This window comes from Megascapheus bottae, chromosome 32 (assembly GCF_031878675.1).
Source record: "Megascapheus bottae isolate mThoBot1 chromosome 32, mThoBot2.hap1, whole genome shotgun sequence".
In the NCBI taxonomy this organism is placed as follows: domain Eukaryota; kingdom Metazoa; phylum Chordata; class Mammalia; order Rodentia; family Geomyidae; genus Megascapheus; species Megascapheus bottae.
The window spans coordinates 6,805,364-6,829,240 of NC_143540.1; the positions used below are offsets into that span (position 1 = coordinate 6,805,364).

The 23,877-nt window shown below is 37.0% G+C and overlaps 1 protein-coding gene across 8 annotated transcripts in view; it reads right to left on the bottom strand.

Annotated features, from left to right (window-relative positions):
• The window catches only part of Dock3 (dedicator of cytokinesis 3), a 150,544-nt gene that overhangs the window by 88,363 nt on the left and 38,304 nt on the right, over nucleotides 1–23,877 (bottom strand). For all 8 annotated transcript variants that reach the window (XR_016533464.1, XR_016533463.1, XM_090323337.1 and 5 more), the window contains exons 6-9: nucleotides 13,967–14,115; nucleotides 7,735–7,819; nucleotides 4,311–4,352; nucleotides 3,190–3,344 (exon numbers count right to left, since the gene is read on the bottom strand). Coding sequence is in view for 6 of the 8 variants with exons in the window: in XM_090323337.1 (XP_090179463.1) it covers nucleotides 3,190–3,344; nucleotides 4,311–4,352; nucleotides 7,735–7,819; nucleotides 13,967–14,115 (431 nt within the window). In the remaining 2 variants the exon portion in view is untranslated. The remainder of the gene's footprint in view (nucleotides 1–3,189; nucleotides 3,345–4,310; nucleotides 4,353–7,734; nucleotides 7,820–13,966; nucleotides 14,116–23,877) is intronic.

Genomic DNA, 23,877 nt, shown 5'->3' on the forward strand with positions numbered 1-23,877 from the left:
CTAACAAATGCAGCAGTGCTACACACTAGGCACTATGTTGAAAATGAACTATATAACATGTGGGTGGGGACAGGAAGAAAAACTGTGAGAGAGTGAGGGAAGGGGTGACACTGTCCAAAAAGACATATACACTCATTTCCTGACTTACATAACTGTAAACCCACTGTATTATGACCTTTATAATAACAACAAAAAAGTAAAACTTTTTTTTTTTTTTTTGCCAGCCCTGGGCTTGAGCTCAGAGCCTGAGCACTATCGTTGGACTTTCTTAATTAAGGCTAGAGCTCTACCACTTGGGCCTCAGCAACATTTCTGGATTTTTTCTATGTATAGGTACCGAGGAATCAAACATGGGTCTTCGTGCATGCTAGGCCAGCACTCTACCACTAGGCCAAACTCCCGGCCCCCAAAAAGTAAAATTTTTAAAAGAGGAAAAAAAAACTCTCCTAGTGCCTTTTGGACTTGTTCAAATACTAACCAGTTAATACTAAGATCTACTACTCAGCAGACATCTTGATATTTCTCTTTATCAACATTTGAGATACTCCTTTTCTTTGTTCTGTGTTACATACCCTTTTTCCTTAGGTCCTAAGTTATTCTCTTCCTTTACTTATTCTTTTTATTTGGTAGATCACATTTTGTAGCAGCTCCTTAAAGAAAAACACTGAGAAATAAACTTTTAAAAGAAAAAAACAACTGTCTAGAACGGCAAAAAATGCCAGCAGGGGAATATTAGTGAAGAATGAAGTAGAGAACCAGATGAGGCCCATTCCCCCGCCCTCATCCCCTTCCCACCACAGCTTGGACTTAGTGAGGGCCACTTCCTAGGGCTTGAACTCTGGGCTTGTACACTGTCTCAGAACTCTTCAAGGACACTGCTCTAGCACATTGAGCCACAGTGCCACTTATGGTTTTCTGGTGTTTAATTGGAGATTAGAGTCTCATGGTCTTTTGTGCCCGGGCTAGCTATGAACAGCAATCCTCAGATCTCAGCCTCCTGAGAAGCTAAGAGTACAGGTGTGAGCCACTGGTGCCCAGTGAGTGCTACTTCTTGACCCACGTCTGATAAACTGGACAGGACAGACCACTGTGGGCCAAATGGAACAGAACCAAACTCAACCAAACAACTGAACAGAACAGAACACCTTCCCCCTAACCCCATCTTAGACTCCTATCTAGGCCCTTCCTAGGATAACCAGCTCCAACTACCTCTGACCTTGGGAGGCCAGGCTTCCCAGCACCTTAAATGGAAAAAAGAGACTGAATAACAAAATCAGGAATAAGAAAAAACAAAGCTTTATATATTTGGAAATACCTTTACCTTGATCCTTTTTGTGTGCTGGTCCTAGGGCTTGATCTCGGGGCCTGAGCACTGTCCCTGAAGCTTCTTTGGCTCAAGGCTAGCACTCTATCACTTGAGCCACAGTGTCACTTCTGCCACTTGAGTAGTTTACTGGAGATATGCATTTCACAGACTTTCCTGCCTGGGCTGGCTTTGAACCATGATCTTCAGACCTCAGACTCCTGAGTTGCTATAAGCCACAAGCATTCAGCTAGCTTTTTGATTCTTGATGTTTGGTATACACTTTTTTCCTTTTCCTTTCTGTTTTCATTTTGAAGCCTTCAAAGTATTTGTCACTAGTGATTTAAAATTATATGCTTTGTGTCTTGTTGTAAATGTGTTTTATCCAGTGTCTGCATACTAAATGGTCCTTTTGAATTGGAAATTTGTGTTTTAAAAGTCTAAACAAAGTTTCCCTAATTACTTCACTGAGAATTTCCTTTATTTGCTTTGTTTCTTACCTCTAGAGTCCTATTAAAAAAGCTTGGATTTCCTGAACTTTAATTACTCATTTCCTTCTTTATTGTTTCTGCTCTACTCTCTGCTGTACTTAACCTTTCAACTAAGGTTTTCATTTTATCCATTGTGTTTTCATTTAGGAATCTCTTGTTATTCTCTCAATGGTCCATTGCATGACAACTTATTCTTTCTTTTCAAGAATATAAATTCAAGTTAAGATCTGATGTTCTTGTTCATTTTTGTGCTCCTACTAAAGGTGAACTTTAAAAGGACTTCCTTTAGTATTTCTTGTTTAAAAAAAAGGTCTGTAGTATTTATCTTTTCAATCTTTGCCTAACTAGGAAAAATCTTTAAAACACTTTATTAACATATATAAATAGTAAAAAAAAGTAATAGGGTAAGTGACATTTTTATATATATATATAACATACTTTGATTATTCTTTCTCCATGTCTCTGCGCTGGTACTGAGGCTTGAAATCAGGTCCTAGAGCTATCCCTTAGATCTTTCCCTCAAGGCTACTAGTATTCTACTTGACTCATAGCTCCACTCTTGGCTTTCTAGTGGTTAACTGGAAATTGAGTCTAATGAACTTCCTTGCCTAGGCTGGCTTTGAACTGAGATCATCAGATCTTGGTCTCCTGAGTAGTTAGGATTACAGAAAGGAGCCACTGGAACATGCTTTAATGACTCTCTTTTATCTCTGTTCCTCCCATCCTAACTGGTAACATCTTTATTGCACTTTCCTTCAAGAGAAATTATGGTATTTCATCTATAGACTTCTTTTCATATTAAAAAATAAAACCCTATACCTATTTCTATGTAGAAATAGGCTGTGTGTGTGTGTGTGTGTGTGTGTGTGTGTGTGTGTGTGTGTGTATTTATATATTATAAGTTGGATCTGGAATTTCTCTCAGAGGCTTTTGTGAAGGCACGGTCCTCAGCTACTGGTGCCTTTGGGAAATGAGAATTGGTTGGAGGAAGCAGGTGACTGGGTGATATTATTGAAGGATATCCTGGGATCCTAGCCCCTTGTCTGATCTCTCTCTGCTTCCTGGCTACCATGAAGTGAGTAGCTTTGCCCCATCACATGCTCCATGTCATGATGTTTTATCTTACCACAGGTCTTAAAGCAATGGCTATGCTGACCATGGAATGAAAGCATGGGTCAAAGTAAGTCTTCTTTACCAGCTGCTTATCTCAGGTATTCTATCACAGAGATAGAAAGCTAACAACATAGAATGGCTTAAATAACTTTGGATATACTAGGAACCAAGGCCAAACTCTCAGCTAATAAGATAAAATTAATCTATCACTCTGTACATGCATCTCCTGTGAAAGCCAGAGATGCCATTGTAATGTATTTGAAACTTACTACTATCTCTTACCTGATCTGTTTGCCTTCTCTCATGTCATATAGAGAAAAGAAAACATCAGAATCTTCTCCAATGGTATTATACGTGAAACTTTTCAGGCTGAGGAAGAAGTGATGTGGCACTGGCATCCGACAGGCTTCACCATGGCGTGGACGCATTGTGTCTACCTAAAGAGGTAAGTAAAAAGCAGTTGTTTATTCTACTAAATAAACAACAAAAAAGAGTTACTAAGTCTCATATACAGCTGAAGGGAATTATTTAAAAGAGATGCTGGAGTATTTGCTCTCTGCCAGTTTTTTGTGCCAATGAGGGGATGCTATGTCAATAAGCAAGCAAGCATCTGGGAGGAATCAATACAAGGAAGGGAATTTGGGAACTGAAATTTCAACTTACAAGTGAACAGGTTCTAAATCTAAATTCCCCAGGGATCAACTATCAGCCTTTTTCACTTTTTTTTAAGCAACACTGGAGTTTGAACTTAAAAGTCTCGAACTTTCTTTTTTTGTTGTTGTTGTTGTTGGTTTTTTAGAGCTTTGCACTTTCTAAGCAAGCATTCTACCGGTTGGCCCAAGTTATTTAAAAAATAAGGTTTCATATTCTTGCCCAAGCTAGCCCGAACCACAATGCTCTTAATTATTCCTCCCTTATTTATCCTTACATAGCTGGGACAATAGGTATGTGTCACCATGTCCTGCTTACTGGTTGGATTGCTAACTTATTGCCCAGACTGGCCTCAAACTCTAATCCTTCTGAGCTCCATCTCTCAAGTAGCTTGGCTTCTAGGCATGAGTTATCATTCCTGGCTCAAAGCCTTTTCTTCAAGATGTTGTTATGATGGTGACATACTTGGTTTATACTGTTAGGAAGTTAGTACCATTTTTAACATTTTAATTTTTTCCCATGTAGATTCATTTTTGTCTGTCAGTCAATTTCCTTTTAACTGTGTTTAGGTAAACTTGTACAGAGGACTAGAGACTGCTGAAAACTCCTCGGAGGTCAAGGCTCCTTAGAAGAAAGGTAACACACAGTCCAGAAGTTGGTGTGTGTATTATTTCTTGGTGCTTTAATATGTTATGATCTTTTAGAAGAAAGAATTAAGGGAAAGGACTGGCAGGCCTGGGTCAGCTGCTTACCTGGGATGTGCTTTGTTGTACACTCTGCCGACTAGACAAATGCTATGGAAAGAAAAAAAAGAAAAGACTCACTCTACTGGGGAGAAAACTAACATTTATTAAAAACCTTTAGGTTAGGCAGCCTACTATGGTTTGTATATTCAGGAGCTCATTCAATTCTGATAATTTTGTTAAAAAACTATATCCATACTTGATGGAAACAACGAAAGCTAAGCATAAAGGAGTGATTTGTTGAAGGTCACACAATAAGAATGTGGTGATGCTTGAATTCAAACTCCTGCCTCTGTATTTCTTGATATTAGCCAGGTCACAGGTGGGTATTTGCTGTTGTGCTACTGATTTGGAAATGTCTTCTTACCCTGTACCATTTACTGAGCTGTCATATACAGCTTCTTCAGGTTTTCTACACTAAAGCCCTTAAAGAAAGGGTTCCTTCTCAAACATTTCTCCATGGTGTTTCTTTGCTCCTGAGTAAAGTTAGAAGAAGCAGATTCCAATTCCAGCTATGTCCCTCACAGTCTATGAGACTTTTCCTCAATGGTAAAACTGAGATCGAGCCTGTTTTGTCTTCTCCAGGAGGTCATCGTGAATTCAAATTCAATGGGAATCTGTGATGCAATAGTTACGAACCTAATGAGAGACTGGTTTTGAATTCTGACTCATATTTACCAGGTGTGCATTTTTCATCTTTAAAGCATAGATAAAAGTTCTGCCTAATGCAACTTCATCTCCCATAAGCAGGTGACAATGGTTCTATATAGCTACACTTATATCTTATTACCACTACAATTGATATCCTTCTTCATAATTAATTATAGAAAAGTCATTCCTATTTAGAAGTAAATCCTGGCCAAGAAGACTGGTGAGTTCACAAACATTTAGAGCCTAGTGTTGGCAAACTCAACAATCAGTGTTTCTACCCTTTCTTCCTTTTGGACCCTAGAGGTGTGAATCAACTTATTTGGTGAACTGCTTCACATCACCTGGGAGAAAAGAATACTGCTGCAGTAGAATGGTTTTGTTTCATTTCATTTCCAAATTCATACAACATTTAACCCTAAAATGAAAAATATTAACTGAAATGTGTCTTATTATTAAATACTTATTATGTTTATTATTAACAATACTAGTTATGATATACGTGTATCACTAACAATAATTATTGAATGTCAAAGTTCATTCATGGAACTATAGGTACCTATAAGACACATTAAATATAAAATAAAGTCCCTAACAGCTGGACAAGTTATTATATAGAATGTAAACACATAAAAGAAAACTTCAGGGGCTGGGAGTTTGCCCTAGTAGTAGAGTGCCTGCCTAGCATGCACAAAGACCCAGATTCGATTCCTCGGTACCACATACATAGAAAAAAGCTGGAAGTGGTGCTGTGGCTCAAGTGGTAGAGCTCTAGCCTTGAGAAAAGTCCAAGGACAGTGCTCAGGCCCTGAATTCAAGCCCCACAATTGGCAAAAAAAAAAAAACAACTTCATATATAAAATTGTTTTTAAGGGAAAACTATATTTTTGAATATGTAGCACTACTGGGCAACTCAGTGCCCTTGGTTTGGCTTTTTTGTTATTAACAGCTGACCCTCTACCACTTGAGTCATGGCTCCACAGAGCAGTTTCAAACATGGGGTCCATGAACAGAAACAAGCACTAGGAATACAATAATTTATCTAAAACTGATTGCAAAAACTTTGTATACAATTCAGATTTGCATTGTTATGGAAGGAACTTTCAACTAACCCTCAAGACTCAGGAAGGGTTAGAAACCAACATTCTAGATGGCTAGATATTTAAGGGAGAGGCTAAATGTTGCTCATCTTTAATCTTTGTATTTCACACCTCTGAAACTTCACAGATCATGGATAAAGAAAATGCTGTGCACATCAGTAAACATAAACAAGGAAATATACAGAAACAGACAATATTTGTATATTATTTAGGAAAATTTCCTTAGGTCCCGTACTAGGCAGCATACTTGGTATCCTATATGGCATTTAAAAGTATTTCCATTTCTTTTTCCTTTGGCCAGCCCTGGGCCTTCAACTTAGGGCCTAAGCACTGTCCTTGGGCTTTCTCAAGGCTAGAGCTCTACCACTTGAGCCACAGCACCACTTTCAGCTTTTTTTATGTATGTGGTACTGAGGAATCGAACCCAAGTCTTGGTGCATGGTAGGTAAGCACTCTACCACTAGGCCACACTCTCAGCCCCTAAAAGTATTCCATTTTTTTAAAGGATGTATTTTTGTCTTAAGCCTGGATCTCAGGATCTCAGTGGCTCAGGCTGGTCTTGAACTACAGACTTCCTTCCTCAGCCTCTTAAGTACAGGAATTAGAAGCATGTTCCATCACAATTTGCTTAAAGCCACTTTAAAACTTGAAATTCAGTATGTATTCATTTAACTCCCAGGTTTCTATGCTCTATCTATTCTACTTTAAAGTGCTATACATTTCTTGGGCCAGAAGTTTGGCCTACTGGCAAGAGTGTGTGCCTAGTATGCACAAAGACCTGGGTTCAATTCCTTGGTACCACATACACTGAAAAAGCTGGAAGCATGTTGTGACTCAAGTGGTAGATAAAGCTCTAGCCTTAAGAAAGTCCAAGGACAGTGCTCAGGCCCTGAGTTCAAACCCCGAGACTGGCCAAAAAAAAAAAAAAGTTTTGTCATCTACAATGTTTTTTCCTGTTCTGAATGTTAGGAGTACTCTGCTTTCCGAATCACTCAAGAGCTTTCTTACAATTATGCATATAGACCCCTTTTGAGCATCATACAGAGGCTGTCCTTATAAAAATGGTATGTCTTTAGAAACCTTGGTACCTTATTTCCAGGTTCAATGACTACATTAACAAGTCATTAACTGGCTCTTTGTAGCTTCTTAATAGGTGTGTGGAAAGAGAAATAATGTTAGAAACTGTAAGCTAATGTTGGTGTACTGTAGGTTGAAAAAAAACCAACAGAGTAAAATAGAGATTTGTCATAGACAGGACAGTAAACCCACTATCTCTACATTGTATTTCTAGCTAGAAAGCAAGTAGAAATTAATCATAAGAATAGTAAAGTCTGGCCGGGAGTTTGGCCTAGTGGTTAAAGTGCTTGCCTAGCATGCATGAAGACCCGGGTTCGATTCCTCGGTACCACATACATAGAAACAAGCCGGAAGTGGTGCTGAGGCTCAAGTGGTAGAGCTCTAGCCTTGAGAAAGTCCAAGGACAGTGCTCAGGCCCTGAGCTCAAGCCCAGGACTGGCAAAAAAAAAAAAAAAAAAAAAAAGAATAGTAAAGTCTATTGAGACAGAGACAAAGGATCCACTTTAAAAATATTGTTTATAAAACATAATCATATAATCATAAACATAACAATATCAAGGGGGAAAATAAGGTATGAAGGAACAAGCCACCCATCTTTGATTTCTTACCATCTTATAGAGGTCAGAGACGCTAATCTGGTCTGAATCTACTACTTCAAAGTCCTTCCGGGGTACCAGGTCCAGGCCTAAATGTCTAATAAAGACAAAGGCTACAATCAACATGCATGTTCTCAGATTACTCACCTCCCTCTTTATAACATAGTACTTGATTTCATTAAGGATGGATTTATTCTGGTCATTAATAAATTATGCTTATTTTTCTATTTCTCCCTATTCTATTAGTATACTTCTTTATCAGTTTCTGAGATGTTTGTAATGCTTAACTTCAAAACAAGAGTTATAAATTATGGTGTCTGGCCAAAGTATTATATGGGACTTTAGAAGAAAAATATTTTTCCTTGCAACTAGATTATAAACTAACTTTATAATATATTAGAAGAATTAACTCTGTAGGTTCTTTCTGTACATAAAATCCCCATTCATTTAAAATAAAGTCAATGTACATCCAAAATACAGCTTTATTTATTTATATTTTTCGTATATTTTTTATTGTAATTAATAGTAGGGTTACATTATATTCACCAGATAGAAGGCGCATTACTTCACATACATTGATACCCTTTCTCATGTCTTGGTCCCCATTTCCCTCCCCGCACCCCCACCCAAAACAGCTTTATTTTACTTGTAATTTACAAACTGTTTAAAGGAAAATATCTGAGATTAAACATACTGCAAAAAACAGAAAAATAAAAATAGAAAATCTATATATATGAAGAATATAGATGTAAAATATATTAGCCTATACTAAAACGATTACAATTAAGAATTTAAAAGTACATATATGGGGGCTGGGAGTTTGGCCTAGTGGTTAAAGGGCTTGCCTAGCATGCACGAAGACCCGGGTTCGATTCCTTGGTACCACATACATAGAAAAAAGCCAGAAATGGTGCTGAGACTCAAGTGGTAGAGTTCTAGCCTTGAGAAAGTCCAAGGACAGTGCTCAGGCCCTGAGCTCAAGCCCAGGACTGGCGAAAAAAAAAAAAAAAAAGTACATGTATGTTTTAGGCATGCCAGAAAAAAGAAAAACACATTTTTCTATATAGAGATTAAAGGTTTGTTTTTACCACTCCTGGGGTTTGAACTCAGGGCCTAGGCACTGTCGTTGGACACTTTTTGTTCAAGTCTGATGCTCTGCCACTTGAGCCACAGTGCCATTTTCTGTGTATGTGGTACTGGAGAATCGAACCCAGGGCTTCATGCATGCTAGGCGAGCACTCACTAGGCCAAACTCCTGGCCAACACTCACATTTTTATTAAAAGATAACTCACATTATCTTTTGTGAAAGAAATACAAAACACCGATCATTTCTATATTATAACTCATTTTCCTTTTTTAAAAAGAACTTGAATTTTTAAAGAGAAAAAACATTTTGATACTAAATTATTTTTTTAAGTTCATGATCTGAAAAGATTAATGGTATAATTAGCCTTAACCTTTTCAGTTTCTGGTTTAATGGTAAAACTATGCCAGTGAATCTGACAAATGAAGTTAACATATTTCAATTTATAAGATGTTTTATACCTTATTCTGCCTTCTTATATGAATGATTCAATTCCATTGCCTTTTACTAGTTATTGTTAATTTCTCTCCATTTCAGAAAGCTATGTACAGTACATCATTTTTAATCCCTCTTCTCATGAAAATGGTTTACATTAAAAAGCCAATAGTTTTGCAGGCATGGTCTCAAATATTTAAAATACATCATATGCATGTAAAAAACAGCAGAAATAGAAATATGCATTTGTTTTTGTATTAGAACTAGAATTATAAATTTTGCCCTTTAAAATATATTCTGAGCCTCCAGTATATTATCATTTCAGCTTTAAAAAAAAAACTGGAAAAAAAAAAACTGGGTGGTTGGTACATGCCTGTAATCCCAACACTTACAGAAGCAAAATGATTATGAGCTTGAATCCAAGTGAGCTACATACTAAATTCAAAGCAAGCCTGGGCTTGGGAGGGGCAGAGAGAGAGCAGGGCAGCAGAGAGAGGGAAAATAAGACAGCATATTTCATAAATATTCTTTCATCATTAGAAGTCTAGAAACGTATGGGTGTTCCCTGACAACTGAGGGATTAGTTCCAGGATCCACCTCCCATGCACACTTACACACACACCATAAATACTTTAAATCCAAGGAAGCGCAAGTCCCTTAATCTACATAATCTTTCAGCTACTTTACATCATCTGTATATTATTTGTAATACGATGTTATACTATAGGGGAAAACAATTGCAACTTAAAAAAAAAATCCTTGACATCCATTGTTGGTTGAATCTACAGATGCAGAAACCACAGATACAGAACTTGCAAAAATAGGTCAAACTCTCCCCTTAGCATTGTGACACCCTTAACTTGCTTGTCCAGTCAATTGCCAATCCACATACCCCACAGACACTCTTTGGGATCTGAAAATGTATCAAACCAACAGTTTGGATACAAGGAATATAGTTCTTTTAAGTCAAGCAAAAGTTCATTCATCATGATTCCTCTCCTGATAACAGAGTACTTTCCTGTTCCTCTAAGTAGCTAGAACACAGTACCTTTCATTATCTTGGGAAATATTAAGAATGATAATGGATGACATGGCAAAAACTAAAACTAAATTACATCTACTATCTCCAATCAGACTATCTTCAATGAAGAATAGTTAGTAAAATTAAACAAGTGACCATCCTTACTGGGAGAAGACAGGGAGTGTACCGAAAAAAAGCAAAATAATATTCACTACAAATTTCACCCTGAAAGAACAGTTCCTGCTTCTTTCTTCCCATGGGTAACTTCAAGAACAGAGACCGACACATGCAGGGAATGATCTCTTCTCTTTTCTCACAATAAAGGAACGCAATGCAGAAGAGGAATCAGGAGCATGGCTCTGATGTCAGATTGCTTTGCTGGCTCTTCCCCCAAGTCTCACTGATCTACTATCAGAGGTATTCTCAGGATTAGTCCATGTAAAGTACTCAGTATCCTATGTGACTGCTGCTGCTATTGAAACCATCATTACTATGTGTTATGTCATTAGCTAAACTACAGCTTAATGTCTGAATTCCTCATGTGGTCTAGGCTTGCCTCACGGTGATGAGGCTTCCTGCCTCATGCGCCATTATGCCTTGCATTTTGTTCTTCCTTTCCCTTACTCCCCCTCTATAATTTTTCTCCTTCTCAGATTTTTACTTAAAACAACTCATTCATATTACTTCTTTCTTTTCAATGAAAGATAATTGTTGTTGAACTAAGCAAAAGAAGTTTGGTTTGTAATCTGCAGGAAATATTTCCCAACAAGTTTCCTCCAAGTAGATATTTAGGTAGAAAGGTTTATGGCTCAACATTTTCCCTTTCAGGATTTTTAAAATTTGTATCAATTTTCAGTGATTTATCAGAGTTCTCACAATTTCTGACATTGTACTCACTGCTCCTTGCTCCTTGCCCCTATAAGAAGTCTGGATATGGGCCAGGAGTATGGCCTAGCATGCCTGAAGACCCGGGTTCAATTCCTCGGTACCACATACATAGAAAAAAGCCAGAAGTGGTGCTGAGGCTCAAGTGGTAGAGCTCTAGCCTTGAGAAAAAAGTCCAAGGACAGTGCTCAGGCCCTGAGCTCAAGCCCAGGACTGGCAAAAAAAAAAAAAAAAAAAAAAAAGAAGTCTGGGTATATGTGGTCAAAATGCTTATTAAACTTTTGTTGTTCAAATCTCTCTCTCTTCTCTTCCTTCCCTTCGCTCTCTCTCTCACTCCTTTCCTTTCTCTAACCACTTTCCCTCTCTTCTTTTTCTTGTCTATGATCACTATACCTTGGACTTAGCATACTACCTTTCCTTGGTAACCACTATGTAAATTCACTATGTGAATTAACTATGAGTTAGTTCTTTTGTCATGCCTAGTGGACACATAATTCAGTTCCTACTTTTTTCTACATTGATGTATTGTTATGCACACTCATCCCACAGACTATTATGACTCAAGTAATTGAAATCACTTGAAGATATAAGTGCTTAATTTATATAGTTATTACTGGAAGTCAGCAGGTTTAACTGAAGTATCTGAGGTTCAGAGTGATACACTTAGCTTGAGAAAAGCTCAGCTTTGCTCTCTCAACTGGCCACTTGATTAACCTCTCTGAGGGCCAGTCCCTTCAATTATAAATCATGTTAATTTTACTTCTCATATTGCTTAGAGGTAATATAGCCTAAGTAAATTTTCAGGAAAAGGTAGCTATTATTAGTTGCTACTATTCATTTTATTTTTATAAATATGCTTAGATCTCGTTCATATGGTCATTATATATTCTCTTTACTATAAGCAATAGAAAAGGCACTGTCCAGAAGACACCTTAATATTCCATCATTTTTTAACCAGTTCAGGGAGAGAACTAAAGCCTAATGCCCTAAAGCATACTTTGTGTGCAATTAACTAACTAAAAACTATTTTCTATGATCACTGTATCTGTGATTCAGATTAGGTACCACATGAAAAAAAGATAATATGGACAACAGAATAAAATAAAATACAGAACATTGTAAAGATGTGTAAAATTCAAAGAATTTCATATAGAGTAATTCAAAGCCTTAGAGGGCTCCATCAGAAAGAATTCTGAGTCAACCCTTAGTCAACTGCCATTTTTGTTTCTGCTTCTTTTTTGCCAGTCCTGGGGCTTGAACTCAGGACTGTGACACTGTCCTTGAGCTTTCTCAAGACTAGAGCTCTACTATTTGAGCCCCAGCATCACTTTCTAAACAATGTTAGCACTCTATCACTTGAGACACAGGGCCACTTTCGGCTTTTTCTGTATGCATGATACCAAGGAATTGAACCCAAGGCTTGGTGCATGCTAGGCAAGCACTCTACCACTGGGCCACACTCCCAGTCTCACTGCCATTTTTTTTTTTTTGGTCGGTCGTAGGACCTGAACTCTGGGCCTGGGCTTTGTCCCTGAGCTCTTCACTCAAGGCTACCGCCCTCCCCCTGGAGCCACAGCGCCACTTCTGCTTTTCTGGTGGTTAATTGGAGATACAAGTCTCATGGACTTCACTGCCTAGGCTGGCTTTGAACTGCAATCCTCAGATCTCAGCCTCCTGAATAGCTAGGATTACAGTCCTGAGCCACCACATCTGGCCTCACTACCATTTTTTAAGCTCAGAATGAGCCTAGTACATGTTATAGAAGCTGAAAAATGGGTATTCTTGAATTACTGGAATAACTGAAGGGAGATAAGTCACTCATAAGTGGGAGGAGTATTCAGGAATATCCAGTATCATTTTGGACTATATCCATTCAGACTTATAGCCTGTTTCTTTCCCTTTTTGTCTGTCTTCCACTTTTCAAGAGCACATCCTCAAGTCTCTTCAACAGAAAGGAGCAATCCTTAAAGATTCATCCCAAGAATGCTAAAATATCTTAATATGCTTCTCTATGGAAGTTTTGAGTTTGCTTCTTCCCCCATTCATTAAATGTATATTGGGCTTTTGTAATCTTATATTTTCTGGTTCTGGAAAATTCTCCTTATTTCCATAAAATTTTCTCTTTAGCCAAGTATACTTCTACCTATTGAGGAGATAGAGATCTGAGGATCATGGTTCAAAGCCAACCTAGGCAATATCTTCTCATTCTGAATGTGTCATTTTGAAAGTGACATTTATTTCTTTGTTTCTTTAATCTTATTCTCAAAGTGGACCTTCTGGATTCTCTTTGTGGATATTTGAGGATTCTGCTTAGTTTTTTAAAGTTCTTTACATATGTCGATGTTCTGGGGATAGGAGATTTCTTCTAGGCTCAGAGCCTAACACGAAGCTTGCACCTTGGCTTTTTCTGCTTAAAGATGGCATACTACCACTTGAGCCATGCCTTCAGTCCAGCATTTTTGCTAGTTAACTGGAGATAGATTCTTCCAAAGACTTTGAATCTGAGTCCTTAGGACAATAGTGTCCTAAATAACTAGGATTATACATATGGCTTACTGGCACCCAGGTCCAATTCATTAATTTTTTGTTCTATAAGTAAAAACAGAAGCTGAGAGTTTATAACTAGAAACAGTGAGTGTTCTTTGCTAACTAGAACCAACCACCATACCTAGAACAAATTGAAAAAGTAAAACCCTCAGTGGAGAATTTCACATTATCTTTCAATCATTACAGCAAAACATCGATCAAGTTTAAATTCTCTGAGGACTGAGTTATCCTACATAAAACTGAGAGATGCCCAAGTAATATTTATACTTACTCATTACCCCAGTCCAGGCGCACTGTGATGTGCCGTTTAACCTCCCGCACCTGATCCTGGGTCAAATGACCAGATAGTAGCTGCCTTCGCAGGTCAATAAGTTCATTCATCACATGACGTAGCTTGTAGAAAAGATCTACTTTGTGTTTCTGAAAGGGCATTTTTGTTGTTGAGTGAAATATAATAAGGGATATGGAAAGAGAATGAAAAGAGAAAGAAAAATAGTTAAACTATGAAAAGTGTTCATTTCTCTGAACCATAAAGGCAACATAAAGAGGAGCTAATTTAAAAATCTTAGTCTATGGAAAATTTAAGCACAAGAATAAATCTACAACATCTTTAGCCACAGAAAGTCTTAAACTCTTCAGTTCCTACTATCTAAAATTTGTACATAACATCTAACAAATTAACAGAATGGATCTGAATCATGCAAAAGTATAGTTGCTACCTCTTACTTCATAGTAAATCAAAGTTACTAAGCTTAATCAGAATGGTAACTTACACAGGAGACAAAAAGTGTTTTCTCTGGCAGAAGCTGTACACTCAAGAGTGAAGACTTCAACCACGCAGCAACTAAGTTGAAAGCGGGAGAGGGAGAATCATCTGCCCTATTTTGAAGTAACTGAGGTTTCAAAATAAAGCCAGCCTCTGGAGTAAGACTAATTTCCTGGTTTCTAGGCCTCATTCTAGCTTTTTAATTAGCCTTTCTAAACAGTCTGCATCCCCAGAGCCAGAGATTTCTAGTCTTCTCAGTGTAATAAAGTGTCACCTTTAGAAGACTCAAGTAGAAACATCACATTGAACATAATTACAGACATTATAGTGGTTATTACCTTACAAGTAAAAATGTAAGTGCCCTGAGAGCAGGTGCTTCAGAAAAAAAAAGGTATATGTAAGAATAAAGATTTATAGGGGCTGAGAGTTCAGCTTAGTGGAAGAGTGCTTGCCTAGCATGCACAAAGACCCGGGTTCAGGGCCGGGAGTTTGGCCTAGTGGTTAAAGCGCTTACCTAGCATGCATGAAGACCCGGGTTCGATTCCTCAGTACCACATACATAGAAAAAAGCCAGAAGTGGTGCTGAGGCTCAAGTGGTAGAGCTCTAGCCTTGAAGAAGTCCAAGGACAGTGCTCAGGCCCTGAGCTCAAGCCCAGGACTGGCAAAAAAAAAAGAATAAAGATTTATAAACCAAGGTCTATTTTCTCATAAGCAAAATCTTGACTTTAAAATATTCAGAATTTTGTTTCTATTAGAAATATAATTTTGTATAATTAAGATTCTTGGAAAAAAATCTTGGTCAGTAACCAACCTATAAGATTATTTCTGAAGACAGATAAACATGCACTACAGAGTAAGTAAAACACCTATGTAGGAGTTACTAAATGCCCTAATGGTGGTAGTAATAGAGGCTTGTTTTTTTTTTTTAAAGCAGAATGGGTTCTCATGTAACCAAGGCTACCCTCAAACAAATCTAGCCAGGCACTGGTAGCTCACACCTATAATCCTAGCTATTCTGGAGGCTGAGATATGAAGATTAGAGGTCAAAGGCAGCCCAGGCATGAAAGCCTGTGAGACTTATCTCCAATTCACCACCAGAAGACAAGAAATGGAGCTGTGGCTCAAAGTGGTAGAGCGCTAGCCTTGAGTTGAAGAGTTCAGGGACAGAGCCCAGGCCCAGAGTTCAAATCCCTATCTGACAAAAAAACAAAAAAAACTTGTAATCTTCCTTAGCCTCCTAAATGCTTGGATGACAGATATATACCACCATGTTCTGTTCAGTTTAGAAGGAATTGGAGTTTTATCATGTTCTGTACCAGAGGTATCAGAATCTACTGACAGACTGGATATAGAACAGTAATGGATTCAAGGATCACTTTTGTTTTATGGCTTGGGAAACATGTCTGAAAAAGGAAAAATAGGTTCAACTATGAACATGCAAAGTCTAACTTGGATTCCAGGAAAACTAGGGATATCTAAGTAAAAGAAATTAAGGGAGAGTAAGTAGTGCGTTGAAAAGTAGTAGAGAAATATGTTATGAAAGCCCAATAAAAACTAGAATTTAGGAAGGACTTTGTCAAATGCAGGTTAAACAGAGAATGAGAACTGTCCAGGAAATTTGGTATTGTATCACATTTACATATAACTACCTATATCTTCCTATATACTTCTCTACATTACTTAACTTGCTTAAATTCATGGAAACAAAGGGTCGATTGTACTATCAAAGGATGGGAAAAAGTCACAGATTTCAAAGACTTCAAAGATTTAATGAAAGGTCTGAATTTTTCCCTCAACTTCATTCTCAGAGGGGAAAAAGATCAACAAGATCAATGATGTCAAGTAAGTGAAATGGGAAAGGGTGTTCTGAGGTTTGAGGATTGAGGAAAAGATGTAATATGGTTCCCCCCTCTGATAATAGTAACTTAAATTGACAGGGGAAAGGTAGTTTAATTGCTAGGTAGCTTTGAGATTTGTGAACACTAATTAAAAGAAAGGTTGTTGGCTTTTTCTATCTAGGTATACTGATGGCCAAGTGTACTGATACTGAAGCAACACATTTAAGACTCTTACAGACGTTCCTGACTGGGCTGGCTTCAGAGTATGATCTTCCAAGTTCACTCTAAGTATCAAGGATTGTACATGTCAGCCACTAGCAATTAGCTTATAAACATTTTTAAAATCAGAAATTCAAAGATGACAATATCTCCTATACCAGGTATTCTTTCCAATAATAGGACACTGATAGTCCTTTAACATGAAATGTAGTTTGTTTATCCATGTACTTCAATCTGGGCAAACCTTGAGATGGTTCTGACCAAAAGAAGATGACGTTATTGAGCTAGGTCAGTTCTTGGCCCCAAACTAGTCAGCAATTTCTGTATTCTCTTGGAATATATGAAGGAATGGAGTTTCCCTCATAGAACCAGCACACAGGCTATCAAAAACCCAAACAGGGGCTGGGAGTTTGGCCTAGTGGTAGAGTGCTTGCCTAGCATATATGAAGACACGGGTTCAATTCCTCGGTACCACATACATAGAAAAAGACAGAAGTGGTGCTGTGGCTCAAATGGTAGGGCTCTAGCTTTGAGAAAGCCCAAGGACAGTGTTCAGGCCCTCAGTTTAAGCCCCAAGAATGGCAAAAAACAAAACAAAACAAAAAACATGTTGAAGCCACAATTGACTGAAGTGCTAGACAACTGGGGGCAAACAAACAAACAAACAAACAAACAAAAAACAAGTAAAGGTACATCTTTTGCAAAAATTTACAACACTGATGACAAAGAGGTGATCCTTAAATTTTTCACGGAAAATAAATGATATACAAGAGTCATAACATAATGATATTCTAGTGACATGACAGAAATATCTTAACATCAGAAACTGGAAAATTATGAAGCAATGCTTTCAAAATTCTGGAGTACATAGGTGAGTTGCTGGTTAATTTGTGGCAGTGTCAGGCTGGCCTAGACTTTGCTACTTGTAAGCCCAGGTTAGGCTCAAATCCTCAATCCTTTTGCTCTAGTCCCCTGAGTATATCAACATACCTAGCCAAGTTCTGTATCTTACTTATAACAAATAAGTTTACATCCAGTGAAACTATGACTCAAAGGTAAAGGAAAACTAAAAGCATTTAAAATATGCAAAATCTTTAACAATGTTTTCATCACACATTTTCTGCAAGAAGGAACAAGGAAATAGGAGATAAATCAAAATTAAGGTGATAATGATCTAACCAAGAGAAAAAAGGACCTATGAGAAAGCACACACACAAAAAAATCATTCTCAGGGCAGATTAACAAAGGTGGTGTCAGGGCTCCATACAAGTATAACTGGAAAAATTTAAACTAATAAAATACTTTATAATGTTTGAACACATTCAGTGGTTTTTTATTTTTGCCACAGCATTGGGACATAGACAACAGGGAAAACAGGGTAAATTAAAAAAGAGGACTAGTCATGATAAGAAAATTTACACATGAAAGGAAATGTAGCTACATGTACAAGTAGTTATGCAGGCATGCATTTTTTAAATGTTGATACAAGTATTTTGGAAATATGGAAAAATAATATGTATGCACATATATAAATTCAAAGTTCAGTGCTTGTCTTCTAAAACACAAACATAATTAAATGTGACCAAAACTAGAAAAAGTATGCATTAAGGGTATCATTTAGGAATACTAAATATTAAAAAAACAGCTAAATGGGGGGGGAGGGAAATGGGTACCAAGACATGTGAAAGGGTATCAATGTATGTGAATTAATGCACCTTCTATCTGGCAAATATCATGTAACCCTTTTACTAATTACAATAAAAAATTTTTAAATAAAAAAAAATAAATAGGGGCCGGGAGTTTGGCCTAGTGGTTAAAGTGCTTGCCTAGCATGCACGAAGACCCGGGTTCAATTCCTCGGTACCACATACATAGAAAAAAGCCAAAAGTGGTGCTGAGGCTCAAGTGGTAGAGCTCTAACCTTGAGAAAGTCCAAGGACAGTGCTCAGGCCCTGAGCTGAAGCCCAGGACTGGCAAAAATAAATAAATAAATAAATAAATAAATAAAAAATAAATAAAAAATAAAAAAACAGCTAAAGGAGCTATAAAAGTAAGTATGGACTGGGAATAAAAAAACAAAGAAGAGATGAGGACTTGATCTGATATTTTCCACTACATGCCCAATAATTTTTTTTAATTTGAAAATATGTTTAGGGGAGAACAATGGGAGGAGTGACACTAATCAAGATACTTTGTACTCAAACTGATATGCTGATTGAAACCTCTGCATAAGTACTTAAACATAATTGTAAAAATTAAAAACAAAAAATGGGTTTACATGTACCTTTTGACTGTTTTAAAATGTTGAATTTCAATGATTTCTACTATAAAAAGCTCTCTCTCCACCACTCCATACCACAAATGGGGTTGTTTTGAGTCACAAAGATAAGAAGACTTTGAATCTAGCCTTCACTGCTGCTTACTAATTTAAATATTAATAAATGGGACTAGTAAATCCTGCTTTCCTGTAATGATCCCCTGTCAGAATCAACACAAAAGCCAGACCATTTATTTGTCTCATTTTCAGAACAGATGGGAAATGAAACATTCCACAGTAAAAGGTGGCCCTGGAGAAAGCTTTCTCTCTTGACTACAGCATAGCATCTGTCCATTGATAGCTTTCACACACTGGTGACAATGCATACAGGGCAGCAGTGACAGCAGCTACCCTGCCAACCAAGCTTCTTTAGGATGTGAGTCATCCTGCTACAGCAAAGGAAAGAAGAAGACAGACAGAAAGTACACATTTATGTCCAGGTTGTCTGGAAACACTGCAGGAGCAGTCCTTTCACATGGGGCCATAATTCCAAGGGCACTGAGAGTTTCTTATTAAATCCTACTTCTTGTTTAGCTTACTTCTCTTTTCTCCTACTAGGGGAATTTTTAAGTAAAAGTGCAAACAACTCACCAGCTCCACCTTGCACTAAGTATACCTCAGGGTTTATTACTATCAAAAAATATAAGAACACTTCCTGTCTTTCTACTACTGATTCTTGCTCTGGTGTTTCATAATTCTTTAATGTATAGACAATATACCATAGTAGGCAGGGGAGAGGAAGGGAGGGAGGGAAGGAAGGAAGAGAACAAGAAGAAAGAAAGAAGAGAAAGAAAATGAGAGTATGTGTGGGGATGATGAGAATGAATCTAGGGCTATTATGCTGGTTAACTTTATCAGGTAAGGATCATACTGCGTCTATGGCCACACCACTTTCACTGCCTCCCTTCCAGCGGATACTCTGCTCTGGACTTGGTTCTAACACATCACCTAGTCTTCTAGATATGCTTCAAAACAATGACTACCAAGAATCTCATGAGCAAACTAGTCATTCATACCTTACTATACCCCCCTTATATTTCAGCTATTATGTATGTATGTATTCCTTAAATAATATGGCTTGTATTTATCTTCTTAAAAATAACTTTAAATGAAGAAATTTTCTATATGCTTGAAGAATTGAATCTTTTAAAGAATGAGCTATTCTGAATTTTAAAAAGTTTTTTTGGTTGTTGTTGCCTTTTTTTTTTTTTTTTTTCAGTTTTTGTCTGTCATGGGGGCCTTGAACTCTGGGCCTGGGTACTGTCCCTTAACTCTTCAGCTCAAGGCTAGTTTTCTACCACTTGAGCCACAATGCTAGTTCCGGTTTTCTGGTGGTTAATTGGAGATTAGAGTCTCAAAGCCAGCCGGGGCTAGCTTTGAACTGTGATCCTCAGATCTCAGCCTCCTTGAGGTGCTAGGATTACAGGCATGAGCCACCGGCACCTGGCAAGTTTTTCTCTAAAAATACATAAAATGAAGAAAGAATTTTCAAATCTCAATAAACTAGTTTTACCAAATAGACAAACAATTTGAGCAAATACTTCAGCAAAGAGGAATACAAATGGAAAATAAGTACATAATTATATTGGCACTATACTATAAATTTACCAATTTTATACTTAAGTACAAGAAATTTTGTGTATCAATTATAAAACTGCTTTTAAAAAGAAGCTTCCCACCAGGCCTGAATGATTCACATCCACAATTCTAGCTACTCAAGAGATTGAGATCTAAGGATCACAGTTTCTGTGGGTAGAAAAATCTATGAGATGCTCATCTCCAATTAACCAGCAAAAAGTCAGATGTAGGGCTATGGTTCAAGTGGTAGAGCACTAGCCTTGAGCACAAAAGCTCAGAGACAGTGTCAGGCCCTAAGTTCAAGCCCCAAGGCCAACACACACACACACACACACACACACACACACACACACACACACACACACTTCACAATGTTGGATATAAATAATAAACATAAAACACTATATATCTCAAAATATATTAAATTCACTGCATCAATTTTCATGCATTAGAAAGTCAACTGCAAGAACACAAGATTTTTACCTTTTTTATGTACTGCTATATCCCCAGAACAAACGTGGGGCATAATGTAATATACTGAATGAACATTCAAGCTCTTAGTATTTGTTGAACAAGTGATTTATAAGAATACAAACTTCATATATGAGATACTTAGTTCTGTATACTACTAATTACATGCCCTTCTACAAGTGTAGCCTGAGTAATGATTATTCAAGAATTATGTTTGCAGGGCTGGCAATGTGGCTTAGTGGTAGAGTGCTTGCCTACCATGTATGAAGCCCTGGATTCCATTCCTCAGTACCATATAAACAGAAAAGGCCAAAAGTGGCACTGTGGCTCAAGTAGCAGAGTGCTAGCCTTGAGAAAAGGAAACTCAGGACTGGCCAAAAAAAAAAAAAAGAATTATGTCATCAATTATTATAAGAACTTAGCACATGAGAGCACAGAGGCTAGTTGAGTTAACAACTAAGCTATTTCTGGCAGGTAGGATGAACAAAACAATAACCATTTAGAAACAGGTGCATGCTGCTTTAAGTCAAATGATATGGTTCCCTTGGGAACCATCGTTTTTGTAAAACTATAGGCCTGAACGAACATAGATGATGTAAAAAAAATAGAAGGTAAAGTTATTCTTCCACAAAAAGACAATCAAGTCAAAGATGGCCTATGGACAGAGCAAAAACGTAAAGAATTGTGAAATTAACAGTTTGGTGTAAGAAACAAATTAAATCCTATCAGAGGGGATGAGTTTCAGGGGATACACAGTACAGAAGTTGAAAAACAAAAGGGAAAAAATTAATTACTAACAAGGTAAGAGTAAGAAAGGAGTCTCTGGAAGAAAACCAACTAGGAGGCCAGTGAAAATCAAAAACGTTAAATTGCAAAAGGCCCTCAGATAGGTAAAAAGATAATAAAAATGGGAAATAATAAAGTGGCAAATTTTAGCATTGGGTAATATAAACAATTTAACAACTAATCCTAAACAAGTGAAGTCAATGAACAAATAAGAAGCCTTGGGATTATTCTAACACTTGTTAAGGAATAATACAAACAATCTGCCATATACCAGAAGGTGTCTGGGTATTCTGGCTGGTATTCAACAGGGTAGGCATTTCTTAAAATATTTACCTGAGTGTTACAGATTTAGTAAACAAATACTATTTGTCTAAAAAGAATCCCTCCCTAAAATGTCTGCTTTTAATTTAATAATGTACTGTTATGTAAATTACAGAACAGGAGCTGGCAGTTTGGTAATGGCAATAGTATCAGTAGAAAAGCTTCTCCATGTGTGATTTTGATAGTTTACATTAATAGAATAATTGTTAGAATAATTGTTAGAACATTCAAGATTTTGGCTATCAACTATGTATTTCTAGAGTATGGAAACGAAGAGTAATTAGAAATAAAACCAAATATTCACTAACTGTCAGGGTTTTGTTGTTCTTGTTGTTTTTGGGTGCTGATCCTGGAGCTTGATCTAAAAAGTCCATGAGACTCTTATCTCCAATTAATCACCAGAAAATTGGAAGTGGTGGTAATCTCGAGCTGAAGAGTTCAGGGATAACACCCAGTCCCAGGGTTCAAGTCCCATGACTGACCAAAAAAAGAAAAGTGGAGTCTCTATCCTATAAATTGATTCTACTTAACTTCAAATGATTGTTTTTCTTAAGATTGGAAAACAAAAGATTCATCAACTTTCAAGGACAATGTATCAAACTGACAAAACTAAGAATTTCAGCTAAGTTAGAAAATGGCTTTAAGAACTGCAACATCTACTGAAAAAAAAAATGTATCACAAAGCATCTGACACAGTCTTAAGAATATCCTTTAATTAACATTTAGTAATTCCTACATGATAGGTAATCTAAAAGAGGTTTTAGGTACTATTTTTTTTGTTGTTGTTACTTATCTTCATAAAAACCCAATACCCTGGCTCTTGTTTCAATTTTACAGTTGAGAAAAATAGAAAGAAGTGTTTAAGTATTTTGCACTAAGCCACAAAGATATAAATTTAGGCATGTAAAATTCAAGCCCAGTTGTATAATGTTCAAATCCAAGTACTTTCACTCCTCCAACTACTATATCTATTTGTATTATGCCTACTGACAATGGTCTGACATGAAAGCCAGTGAGCTGATTTGCCTGGGTAGAAATTAGAACTTGAGAAGCATTATCAAATTTTTCATGTAGAATAAATTAGTAAGTACAGATTTATTAAGAAAGAAAACATATGTAGTTTCTAAAAACAAATTTGTAAAAATTGGGCACTTAGAATTTTAAGAAATGCAGACATCTGCTTTCTTGGAACTACTCTTTTCTGAGATAATATAGTTTCTAAGGTACCAGTACTAAACTCTTGATGAAGAAACAGAAAGACACCCTTTCAACCATGTCTCAACATCCCTGCTATGTTCTTGCATTTTCTGCTGTGTTCTACAGCTCTGGAAAACAATACTATATCTGCAACAATCTCTATCAGCATGTTAAGTTAAAACATTTCCTAGAAATTAGGACTGCTTTATTTCGACCTTTTAAAATATGCTTTGATCACAATTCAGACTTAGAAAGCATGCCTCAGAGCTGTTCTTAAAATCCAGTGAATCAATACCACTGGGTATACTTTGCTCTTCCTATTTTCTGCACACAAATATGAAGAGACATGCAACTCCACTGGGACTACATATGAAAGAACTCAAGCTCTCCTGTGAACCTATCACCTGATGGCTAAAATACCAAACATGTTTCTGTTGAAATTGTGTTTAAAAGAAGGTTAACAACTCAAACCAAACTATGTTTACTCAAGAGAATACTATTTATCTGACAAAACTTCATTTTTTTGCAGAATATTGTAAAGGAATATTATGATATAACACCCTCAGATTAACACCCCCAGATTACAATGGTATACAATGGCAAATGAAATGAAATTTATTCTGTGGTATGGAATCATGGGAGTAATGAGGTCCCAGGCATCAATTTTCTAGTGTTATTTTAGTGTTGTA